Source organism: Rhamphochromis longiceps, linkage group LG19, assembly GCF_057381845.1.
Source record: "Rhamphochromis longiceps isolate RC_006_pf linkage group LG19, R_longiceps_female_GT1.1, whole genome shotgun sequence".
Taxonomy (NCBI): domain Eukaryota; kingdom Metazoa; phylum Chordata; class Actinopteri; order Cichliformes; family Cichlidae; genus Rhamphochromis; species Rhamphochromis longiceps.
Genome location: NC_140575.1, coordinates 14,822,559 through 14,834,919, shown reverse-complemented (window position 1 = coordinate 14,834,919; position 12,361 = coordinate 14,822,559). Strand labels below are relative to the sequence as shown.

General features: G+C 40.1%; 1 protein-coding gene across 1 annotated transcript in view; it reads left to right on the top strand.

Moving 5' to 3' along the window:
• sntg2 (syntrophin, gamma 2) overlaps nucleotides 1-12,361 on the top strand; it is a 104,169-nt gene that overhangs the window by 47,101 nt on the left and 44,707 nt on the right. Inside the window, exon 9 of the mRNA XM_085392152.1 lies at nucleotides 3,535-3,659. Within this exon, the coding sequence (XP_085248278.1) occupies nucleotides 3,535-3,659 (125 nt within the window). The remainder of the gene's footprint in view (nucleotides 1-3,534; nucleotides 3,660-12,361) is intronic.

Genomic DNA, 12,361 nt, shown 5'->3' with positions numbered 1-12,361 from the left:
TTGGTTTAAAATGGAGCACTGTAACAAAAAATAATTTCCCCCAGGGATCAATAAAGTATTCTGATTCTGATTCTGATTTTAATTATGTTACAGTCTGGTGGTTTTTTTGCTGCAAAAGCACGATTCTTACTTGGATACCAATAGTAATGATAGACCAAAATTAAAAACAGTAGGAAACATTTGCTTCAGCAATTTTGTCATAAGTGTTTGCATAAGATTAATATTCCTAAATTGTTACAAAATCTAGACTATACTTCAGACAACCCCAGAAGAACTGTTGAAAAGATGGCTTGAAACTGCACTGATCAGTATAGCCAATGAGTTCTTCAATGATCTAACGTCACACTGCACTGTGAATGGTGACATTGTTACCAAAAATTGAGACAAAGAACACAAAGAATTGTGTACGTTAATACTGATGTACCACAGGGATCTCTACTGAACCACTTTTGTTCTGGGAAATGCAGATCTCCATGCCAACAGCACACAAACAGTCTTCTCTTCTATTCCTCCTGACTCCTCCCATCTTATTGGCGAGTTGCTTGTCAGAATTTGTAACACTGCCCGCATTTAAAAATAAAGATCATATGTTTTATTTGACATAGTCACTATATATCAATGGTTCTATATTCATGACAGGAATTGGTGTTCAGTTGCTAGATTCCTTGCAAGCTTTTGTATGGACAAACTCCCACAAACATTGTTAGTTTCTTCCTCCAGTTAAGGGTTGTTTGGCTTTTTCATCTGTATTGATTTTTAACTGTTAATGGGAAATACATTTCCTTAAAACTCCCCAGACTTTATTAAGATTTTAAAATATGAAAGTTGGTGATCTTAAATTGCCCCTAAGTATGAATGTGCGTGCCCTGTGTTAGGCCTGTGACAGACTGGCCTAGGGTGTGGGTCTAGGGTGTACCCTGCCACTCAGCTATACTTAATACATAGACTTGATATCAGCCTCTTGGCTGGGATAGGCTCCAGCCGTTCTGAGAGAAAATGCCTTGTCAGAGGTCTGACGAGATGGGCAAGACTGCTTCAAGCTGAAAGGACATCACTTGTTACAACGCGGGTATGCAGAAGAGCTTCTCTAAAGAACCAGAACCTTTAACCTTGAAGCTCGTGGGCTACAGAAGATAACACCAGGCGCCACTGCTGTTAGCTAAGAACAAGAAACGGAGGCTAAAAATTGACATAATTCAACAGCATACTGGAAAAATGTTGTTTGGTCTGATGAGCCTTGATTTCTGTTACAAAATACAGATGGTGGGGTCAGAATTTTGAGTAAACTATATACACAATATTAAAGCATGGATCCATCCTGGCTTGTACGAACAGCTCAGGCTGCTGGTGGTGATGGTGAAACCGCACCACCCAGTAACATAGCTGAGGAGTGCATTTCGTTATAGGTATAATGCTTCAAAGGTATGCGGTATACAGCAATCAGCCATCATCGTTTTTCCTTAAACTTTCATCATATAGAAAACTTAAGCACAACTATTTTGAATACACATTTCATGCTCGTTCCTCTTCTGAACAGACTAATTCAGAGCGAGCTGCACTGACCATTATGGTAATGCTGAATTGCTCTGGAGTCCATTATAAAGTAATTTGAAGACTCGCCTAATGCCACGTTAAATGCCACCATCAACACGTATCCATAACACACATTTCCTTTTCATATTAACACATTGTATTATTGTTATACACCAGGCAGTTTTTAAACAGCAATTTTAGTTTTATTTGCCTAATTTTGCCTATGAATATCTAAATGCACTTCTGTATTTGCCAGAGGCTTGTATCCAGCACTCACCACTTATTAAAAAAAATCCATTAAAGAGAGCTGAGAGAGACACGGTCAACATGACTGAAACCTATCAATTTAAATGGCAAGTGTATTTCCCCTGAAATTACTCCCTAACACCTCAACATTTTTATAAGAACTAATTTCATTCTGTCATTAATCAATGTCAACAGGACGTTTTTCTTTGATATGTGACCATTTTCTGCAGATCCACTTGTGTTTTTGAGTATGTGTGAGTGAGGTGACGTTTTTGTAACTTCTCTCTCTTGTAAACGATGCTGCACATTTCCATTAACACAGCTGTAATCAGTATTTATCTGGGCACACTGGGAAGACTAACCGTTTCCCAGGTGAATGCTAATAAGATGATAATAGAAACATACTTAATCTACTCCAGCTTCTTTTTAGACACCAAAGAATGGCTGTTACCTGATTTATCTAAACTTTGTATGTAGCCTGATTGGTAGAATGTCTGTTTGTCCTGTTTGCTCTGTTCCTAAACGAAATGAAGCTTTAACTCTTCAGATTTTATACCTGGTTTGTTTAGTTTTATCAGACTGTGCCATGTTCCTTTGTTGTCTGGAGTCATGCTCTGCTGCAGACCAATACAATTGGACAAAGATTCTTTTCCAGGAACAGTTTTTGGTTTAGTTACAAACTTTTTTTAAAACCCAACTACAAGGCACTCTTTGTTAGTTTCCTGTAATGCTGTGGTCTCTCTGAATCAAGGTCTGAGTGCACAAAGTTTGTTGCTTTCCTTGTAACTGAAGAGAAACTTTTTTTTAACTTGTCATTTCCTCTCCAGGCACCGAAGAGACCAAACATGAGTATTTATACTCTCACCTGTGTGGCCTGTTAGAAAGTCCAGAATCCAGTCAGCAAGAACTTAACCAAGACTGATTACATCATGTGGTTTAATCGTGCTAAATGCCAAAGAAAAGCAGCAAGTTAAAAATAGTTTGCCGTCTTCCACTTATCTGTTGGGCCTATACAAACACTGTGGAGGGTCCTGTTCTCTTTAAATTGATGCCAACACCTGCTTAGTATTCCACAAAATCATTGACCACAAACACAATTGCTATACTCATAACAAAACAATTTCAAAGTGAATATTTTGAAATAAATGAAAGGTTTTTCTAACTGATTTATTCAGTTTCAGAACTGAAGGGAAGGATTTATGATGCGTGCTGAAGTCAGAACGTGGTTTCATTGCAGAAGTGAGAGTGCAATATTTACTCCATTAGCAAAATATGGACATTTTTAGGTTCTGCTGAGTGATTTTTTTAGTTTCAGTACAGTTATTCTAAACTTACTCACTGTGCACGTAGTTTACATGTAGAGTCTATACACAAGTTATTGATTATTTTCATCATGTTAACTGCAACAGGAGGTGATTTCCCTGATTACAGAGGAGATTTCTGTTAATATCTGGGGCACCAGATATACTTGCACCACTTACATTGAATAATTGGGTTTGATTTGGAAAGAAAAACTGTTGCTATTTGTATGTTTTTTAAGAAAACAGCTGGAGTCTGTAACTTCAGTATATCGAAGTTCAGACATGCTTGGCGTAAGCAGACAGTGAGAACTTCAGACAAAAATAGCTGATTAGCCCTGGTTGAGAAGGGAATTCTTTTGCATGTAAATGGTGCTTGTGTATCATCCATCAGTAATCAAAAGAATTTGGTCAACAGAAGCAGAAAGCTCACGCATTGTTCATGTATTCCACGCAGGCTCCATCACCCCCTTCGCCCTCAGCTAATGAACCAAAGTATGAGAAGCGCTGGCTGGATGCCGTCTCCCTGCCCTTGTTGATGGCCAGAGTCTCCAGATACAAAGCTGGCAAAGATAAATTAAGGTAAGGGTAATCCAGCATGATATAATTCACCTCCAAGGCGCACAGTTCACTGAGCGCAGTTGTTGGCTTAGCAAGCACTTTTCATTTAAGCGGGACGATGTTAATGCCAATATCTATGCACAGGCATAAACGGCTTAAAAGGTCACCGCAGCTACGAGGCTGTGGCTCAGAAGGTGCGACTGAGAGGACACTGGTCGAACTTGTAAAGGCTTTTGATTATTATACCCGTCCTTTTTTGTATTGATTTTCTTGTGCAATGTAATTTCACAACAGTTTTTTTTCCCCACAGGCTTTTTCAATCAGGCTTTTCAGTCATTTCGAAACTGTAGTACAAAATAAACCTACGAGGCCTGTTTGATATTGTTTCACATTTGACAGTCATAACCTATAGATCCCAAATGGCAGGCTTGTATAAACTGCTGAAATGCATTGATTTTTTTCCCCTTTGTGTAGCAACCATTTCTTTCAGTTCTCTTTGTGTTTCTGTGCGTTTTCTGTCATTTGAAGCACTGATTTATTTGGGTTTCTGTTTTTAGAGCCATCTCCTCTCATACAGTGGGGCAAAAAAGTATTTAGTCAGCCACCGATTGTGCAAGTTCCCCCACTTAAAATGATGACAGTGGTCAGTAATTTGCACCAGAGGTACACTTCAACTGTGAGAGACAGAATGTGAAAAAAAAAATCCATGAATTCACATGGTAGGATTTGTAAAGAATTTATTTGTAAATCAGGGTGGAAAATAAGTATTTGGTCAATAACAAAAATACAACTCAATACTTTGTAACATAACCTTTGTTGGCAATAACAGAGGTCAAACGTTTACTATAGGTCTTTACCAGGTTTGCACACACAGTAGCTGGTATTTTGGCCCATTCCTCCATGCAGATCTTCTCGAGAGCAGTGATGTTTTGGGGCTGTCGCCGAGCAACACGGACTTTCAACTCCCGCCACAGATTTTCTATGGGGTTGAGGTCTGGAGACTGGCTAGGCCACTCCAGGACTTTCAAATGCTTCTTAAGGAGCCACTCCTTTGTTGCCCGGGCGGTGTGTTTTGGATCATTGTCATGTTGGAAGACCCAGCCTCGTTTCATCTTCAAAGTTCTCACTGATGGAAGGAGGTTTTGGCTCAAAATCTCACGATACATGGCCCCATTCATTCTGTCCTTAACACGGATCAGTCGTCCTGTCCCCTTGGCAGAAAAACAGCCCCATAGCATGATGTTTCCACCCCCATGCTTCACAGTAGGTATGGTGTTCTTGGGATGCAACTCAGTATTCTTCTTCCTCCAAACACGACGAGTTGAGTTTATACCAAAAAGTTCTACTTTGGTTTCATCTGACCACATGACATTCTCCCAATCCTCTGCTGTATCATCCATGTGCTCTCTGGCAAACTTCAGACGGGCCTGGACATGCACTGGCTTCAGCAGCGGAACACGTCTGGCACTGCGGGATTTGATTCCCTGCCGTTGTAGTGTGTTACTGATGGTGACCTTTGTTACTTTGGTCCCAGCTCTCTGCAGGTCATTCACCAGGTCCCCCCGTGTGGTTCTGGGATCTTTGCTCACCGTTCTCATGATCATTTTGACCCCACGGGATGAGATCTTGCGTGGAGCCCCAGATCGAGGGAGATTATCAGTGGTCTTGTATGTCTTCCATTTTCTGATGATTGCTCCCACAGTTGATTTTTTCACACCAAGCTGCTTGCCTATTGTAGATTCACTCTTCCCAGTCTGGTGCAGGTCTACAATACTTTTCCTGGTGTCCTTTGAAAGCTCTTTGGTCTTGGCCATGGCGGAGTTTGGAGTCTGACTGTTTGAGGCTGTGGACAGGTGTCTTTTATACAGATGATGAGTTCAAACAGGTGCCATTCATACAGGTAACGAGTGGGGGACAGAAAAGCTTCTTACAGAAGACGTTACAGGTCTGTGAGAGCCAGAGATTTTCCTTGTTTGAGGTGACCAAATACTTATTTTCCACCCTGATTTACGAATAAATTCTTTACAAATCCTACCATGTGGATTCATGGATTTTTTTTTCACATTCTGTCTCTCACAGTTGAAGTGTACCTCTGCTGCAAATTACTGACCTCTGTCATCATTTTAGGTGGGGGAATTTGCACAATCGGTGGCTGACTAAATACTTTTTTGCCCCACTGTATATGTAGAATATTTCTGCACTGGGGGAAAATTATCATTAGCATCTTCACAGTAATTAGGAAGTTGTATCGTGTTGAATTTTCAAGTATCTACCATAAATCCATTGTTAATATGAGAGACTTTTTTGGGAGTGTCCCCTATTTGTGTAAAGTGATGGGTGCAATTTGCATTTGCTGCTGCTCATCGCAGTCCCAGTCACGAGGACAGCAATCTAAGCAGAGATGCCAAACCTCCACCTCTCCAAGCCACCTACTCCAGCTATTCTTGTGGGACACCGAGATATTATTATGCCATCCAAGTGACACAATCTCTGGTGTGTCCTGTGTCCGCCCGGGGGCCTCCCCTCAGCAGGACATGTCTGAAGCACCTTACATAGAGGCATCCGGAAAGCATTCTGGTCAGATGCCCGAACCATCTTAACTGGATCCTTTCAGCATGCAGAAGTATCTCCTCGTCTGAGCCCCTCCTCTAGCATAGAGCTCAACACTCTGTGTCTAAAGAAAAGCCCAGACAGTCTTCGGACCAAGATCCTTTTTTCCTCTGCTTGTATCCATGATATAATTTTTTTCGGTCACTACCCAGAGCGTGTGGCTGTAGATGATGGAACATGGATGCACCGGTAAATCAGCAGCTTCGGTTTAATGCCGAATTCTCTTAACATTCAGGCCGGTACAACATCTGCATCGCTGCACCAATCCATCTGTCAGTCTCCCCCTCCCTCAGTCCCTCACTCATGAACAAGATACTTGAACTCGTCCACTTGGGGCAGAAACTTGGTCCCAGCCCAGGATGCATTTACCACCTTTTACTGCCTGAAAATCATGACCATAGATTTGGAGGTGCTAATTTGCATTTCACTCAAATGCAAACCTCCCCATTGCAAACTGGAGGTCATCATCCATGTAAGGTAATTAACTAGCTTTAGCCACAGCAAAGTCTGGATATTTACATGCATCATATGCAGATATCCATATTATTTGTAGCCTGTAAGCAACAAATAATGTGAAACTGCCCATACAAACTTCTATTTCAAATCAATATAGCATCTATATCAATTTATCAAGCAATATATCAATTAGTATATTAGTGTAACATAGTGTCAAATCACAAATAAAATATTCACAGCCCTTTTTTGTGTTAGGTAAAAACAGCAGAGTCTATAAGTTTGAACAAGACAGTTGTCTATTTAAAGAATAAAATAACTGTCTGTTAAAATGATTATTAGAGATATTGATAAGAAATGAGCTGCTGTAGAAAATGCAGATACAAAGTTAGTCTGGTACCACGAGTTTAGGTGCTTGAGCTTGTGCTCTAAACAACTATTAGTTACCTTTTTCATGAACAGGAAGCTTAATAAAACCTCTAATTTCTTCCATTTAAATGGCTTTTCTTTCAAATTGGAAATTATTTACCTTAGTCCATTTTCCTTATCATTTCCTCCACTTGTGCTGAGCACTAGTCCCCACAGGGTGTGTCAAACTGCAGAATTCAGAAATTGCAGGTACTTAACGATAAATAAATGATGGGACTCTGCTCTGCTCAGTTAATTAAAAATGTTTATTAAACTTGTTTATGGGACTCCACATTGGTTATTATGTCGTTTCAAGCCTTAGGCAGCAGCGAGTGATAAGAAAATTATATAAAAGTGCTACACTGTGGTTTTTCCCTCCCTCATGTTCTCCCGTGTTACAGGAAGTGGTCGGCACATAGTTTAACAAAACTTTAGCTGGGCTGATTCTCACATAATTTAAAAAGAAAAAAAAAAAATCCTGCACTGGAAAACAAAAGCATGCTAAAGTAGTAACGGAAGCACTCGAAATGGACAACCGTATATTGAAAAGTATTGAAAAGCTTGAATTAAGTGTTTAGCATCTTTCCTAAATTACTTATTGAACATTGACCTAAATAGTCTCTAATGTCCTGTCAAGTTACTAATTCAGTGATTTCCAACATCTTTGTTTTTTTTTTTTACTCATCCTAACAGATATACTCAAGGTCGTCTCCATTAGCACCAAAAAGGTTCATATTTAAATGTGTAAACCTTATTTTATTACAGAAGTGAAATAATTTAGATGACTAACTACTGTGAGTCTAAACTGCAGCACATAATTAATTCTAACCAAATAAGATGTCATCCATGATCTATGTAGTAACGCTTATCTAATCCATCCTTTTATATTGTAAGTCAGTATGAAGCTCTAGAAAAGGTGCCGCTCCTCCTCGTGTTAGAGCCACACCAGCTATCATGCCGAGTACCCACAGACCTGTGGGGGCATTGTTAGGATCCGGAGTTGCTGCTGTTGGTCAAGTCCGAGTTCAGCAACACTAAAAAAAATTGGGTCACCTGACTCCTGACTGAAGATCAGCAGTTTTTTTGCTTGCTGATGGCATAGATTCATGGCAGATTTCATCATCAGGCTCCAACTGTGACATTCAGGGAGACAAGTTTTTTTTTGTACACATGCCCACCACAGTCCAAACTGTAACCTCAGTGGCAATCTTTAGGATGTGCTGCTGAAGACTTTACTCAGTGGTTCAACTCTCCAATCATTATCAATACTTAAAAACTACTCGGCAAAAAAAACCTCAAACTGAAATAAATCTGACATTGGAGAGGTGAGTCAAGGAGGCCATTTATGTAAAAAGGAACAAGCCTCTCTAAGAGTACATCTTTCAGTGCAGTGATTGCAGCCATTTCCCAATTGTTTGTACTCATGGACATTGATTAATGGTCATGGCAGTTTGCATATCAACAACGATGAAATCTCAATGCTCATTGTTATGCAGCGGCGCTGGTTTGGATTGTTATGCATGTGTATTGTTTATAAGGCTGGGGAAACCTGCAGTCAGCTGGGACTGTATAAGTCACTTAGATGAGTGAGGAAATGTTTCCCCCCACTGAAAATGCTGCATCCAGATAAGCAGAATCAACTTTCTGGGATTGCATAAGCTTATTATAAACAATGCTACGGTGAATGCTCGCCTTTAGCTAAAGGCGGTCCACCAAAGTAGTCTTGTGTATGACTTCTTTTTTTTTTTTTTGGCCGGGCACTGTATATTGAGATCAATGCATTACAGTATTAAAGGAGACAGATGTTTAAAAAAAAAAATCAATTCATCCATCTGCCCTGGTGGGAAGTCTCTGGGCTCCCTGTGAATGACCAAGCTCTTTTTCCTAAGGTGAGTTTAAACACTCCAGAGAAAGTTCATTTGTGGTATACACCAGAAATGGAGAATTATTTTGTCAAAGACATAACAAATATTATAATGAATTCATTTAAAGGAATGAGGACGCTTTCATATTTACACTGTAAATGTTGCATCTAAGATTTGTCTGTAAAAATCTTAAGGATGAAAGACAATTTGACATTTCAAAGTAAAAAATATTTTTGTAACTCTAAGATATCCTTATTAAATATATTCTTTATTGAAGTATCGCTTGATCAGTCCAAAGTACAGAATCTGCGGCACAGTTCGCAGCAGGAGGCGATGCGTCTGGAATTGCCCTTTACTCCTAAATTTTATATTTGGATGAAGCAACAGTCCTGCAATACTAAATCTGTCAAATGCTTAGTCCAATCAGCAGTCCAATGATTGGTAAGTAGGACCAAAGAAATGTATTGAGGAGATCTGGAGCTTGGTGACATTGAATGTAATAACCTGATGCTGAATCTGAAATACCAGAGTCCAGTCAATAGGGAACCCTGCAGGCAGTGAGCAGGTCAATATCAGAGTTTGCTCTGAAAAAAAATGTGGGTCTGTTAAAAAGCACAAATATAGATCGGATCAGTGTGGATGCGAGGGCCACAGCCATGCTTATATTATCCACCTCACATCTGACCTTATTATTCATTTACACACATTTACAACAATAAACATACATATTGCTGTTTTTTATGTTAATCATTTGTTCCTATCAGTAATTATCATGGCCATGGAATAAAACACATTCAACAGCAGAGAGCTGACAGGGGTTTGATTTGAGTTAGTTTAGCTTTGTGCTTAGTTGCGTTTGCATTTTATTTACACCGTTTGTTTTATTGGGGTTAGTATGCGAGGTCTCTCAGGTCATTTTGACTGGATAGTTTGTGCCTCGTTGCCAAACTCCAGTCGATGATAAATAATAAAAGACTGACTACCAGTCTGGATCAGGATGTTAAAGTCAGCAAGTTCTCACTGGCCTGGTGACCCATTATACACGGAGTGCAGAATTATTAGGCAAGTTGTATTTTTGAGGAATAATTTTATTATTGAACAACAACCATGTTCTCAATGAACCCAAAAAACTCATTAATATCAAAGCTGAATGTTTTTGGAAGTAGTTTTTAGTTTTAGCTATTTTAGGGGGATATCTGTGTGTGCAGGTGACTATTACTGTGCATAATTATTAGGCAACTTAACAAAAAACAAATATATACCCATTTCAATTATTTATTTTTACCAGTGAAACCAGTATAACATCTCCACATTCACAAATATACATTTCTGACATTCAAAAACAAGACAAAAACAAATCAGCGACCAATATAGCCACCTTTCTTTGCAAGGACACTCAAAAGCCTGCCATCCATGGATTCTGTCAGTATTTTGATCTGTTCACCATCAACATTGCGTGCAGCAGCAACCACAGCCTCCCAGACACTGTTCAGAGAGGTGTACTGTTTTCCCTCCTTGTAAATCTCACATTTGATGATGGACCACCGGTTGTCAATGGGGTTCAGATCAGGTGAACAAGGTGGCCATGTCGTTAGTTTTTCTTCTTTTATACCCTTTCTTGCCAGCCACGCTGTGGAGTACTTGGACGTGTGTGATGGAGCATTGTCCTGCATGAAAATCATGTTTTTCTTGAAGGATGCAGACTTCTTCCTGTACCACTGCTTGAAGAAGGTGTCTTCCAGAAACTGGCAGTAGGACTGGGAGTTGAGCTTGACTCCATCCTCAACCCGAAAAGGCCCCACAAGCTCATCTTTGATGATACCAGCCCAAACCAGTACTCCACCTCCACCTTGCTGGCGTCTGAGTCGGACTGGAGCTCTCTGCCCTTTACCAATCCAGCCACGGGCCCATCCATCTGGCCCATCAAGACTCACTCTCATTTCATCAGTCCATAAAACCTTAGAAAAACCAGTCTTGAGATATTTCTTGGCCCAGTCTTGACGTTTCAGCTTGTGTGTCTTGTTCAGTGGTGGTCGTCTTTCAGCCTTTCTTACCTTGGCCATGTCTCTGAGTATTGCACACCTTGTGCTTTTGGGCACTCCAGTGATGTTGCAGCTCTGAAATATGGCCAAACTGGTGGCAAGTGGCATCTTGGCAGCTGCACGCTTGACTTTTCTCAGTTCATGGGCAGTTATTTGGCGCCTTGGTTTTTCCACACGCTTCTTGCGACCCTGTTGACTATTTTGAATGAAACGCTTGATTGTTCGATGATCACGCTTCAGAAGCTTTGCAATTTTGAGACTGCTGCATCCCTCTGCAAGATATCTCACTATTTTTGACTTTTCTGAGCCTGTCAAGTCCTTCTTTTGACCCATTTTGCCAAAGGAAAGGACGTTGCCTAATAATTATGCACACCTGATATGGGGTGTTGATGTCATTAGACCACACCCCTTCTCATTACAGAGACGCACATCACCTAATATGCTTAATTGGTAGTAGGCTTTCGAGCCTATACAGCTTGGAGTAAGACAACATGCATGAAGAGGATGATGTGGACAAAATACTCATTTGCCTAATAATTCTGCACTCCCTGTATAATTTTTTTAATGGTTACTTATTGTTTTTATTCCATCTAAGAGAACAGTGCCATCAGCTACGGATTGACTATTAAACATTCCTTGTATTATTATTATATTAAACGTTAACTGGCCAGGCTGCTAGTGTGGCCGTCTTCATTCAGCTGACAGATGCACACTGTAGCCCAGGATTAACACTTGCATATGAAAATGCACTGATAGGTCATTCATGTCTTCGAATCAAAAATCTGATTCAGGGTGAATTTCTAACTTGGTAAGTCGCTCTGATAACCAGTTTTTGAGTTTTACTGACGTCAGAAATCAGAATAAACTTTGCCCAAAAGTAAACTGTCAAACATCAGTAAAAACCTTTCAATGAGATTAAGAATGCTTTGTCCAGATCTCAGCTACCTCTTATTTCTGACTCTGAGCCCTCTACCACTCATAAATGTATTTTATTTTTAATTTAGCTGCACAAGTTTCACTGTGCAGAATGAAGTGCAGGTCATCCAAACAAGGGTGTTCTGTGCTTAACTAAAAGTTGTGTAACTACGAGCATAATGTGTTGGAGCCAATCATTGCTCAAAGGACATCTTGTAACCAACAGCTACAGTACACTGTGTACAGAGAGAGGTGTTCTGCACTTGCTAACATGAGTTCTTGCAGAAGAGCAAGACTTCCAATCAAAGCAGTTCTGTCCATTCGGTTTTTCTTTGTGTTTTGGGGTTTTTTGTTAGGCTTTTTTTTTTGCTAGGTGTATGAGGAGTCAATAAAAACAGCGAAAAAGCTGCCAAATTCACAACAGTGAAGC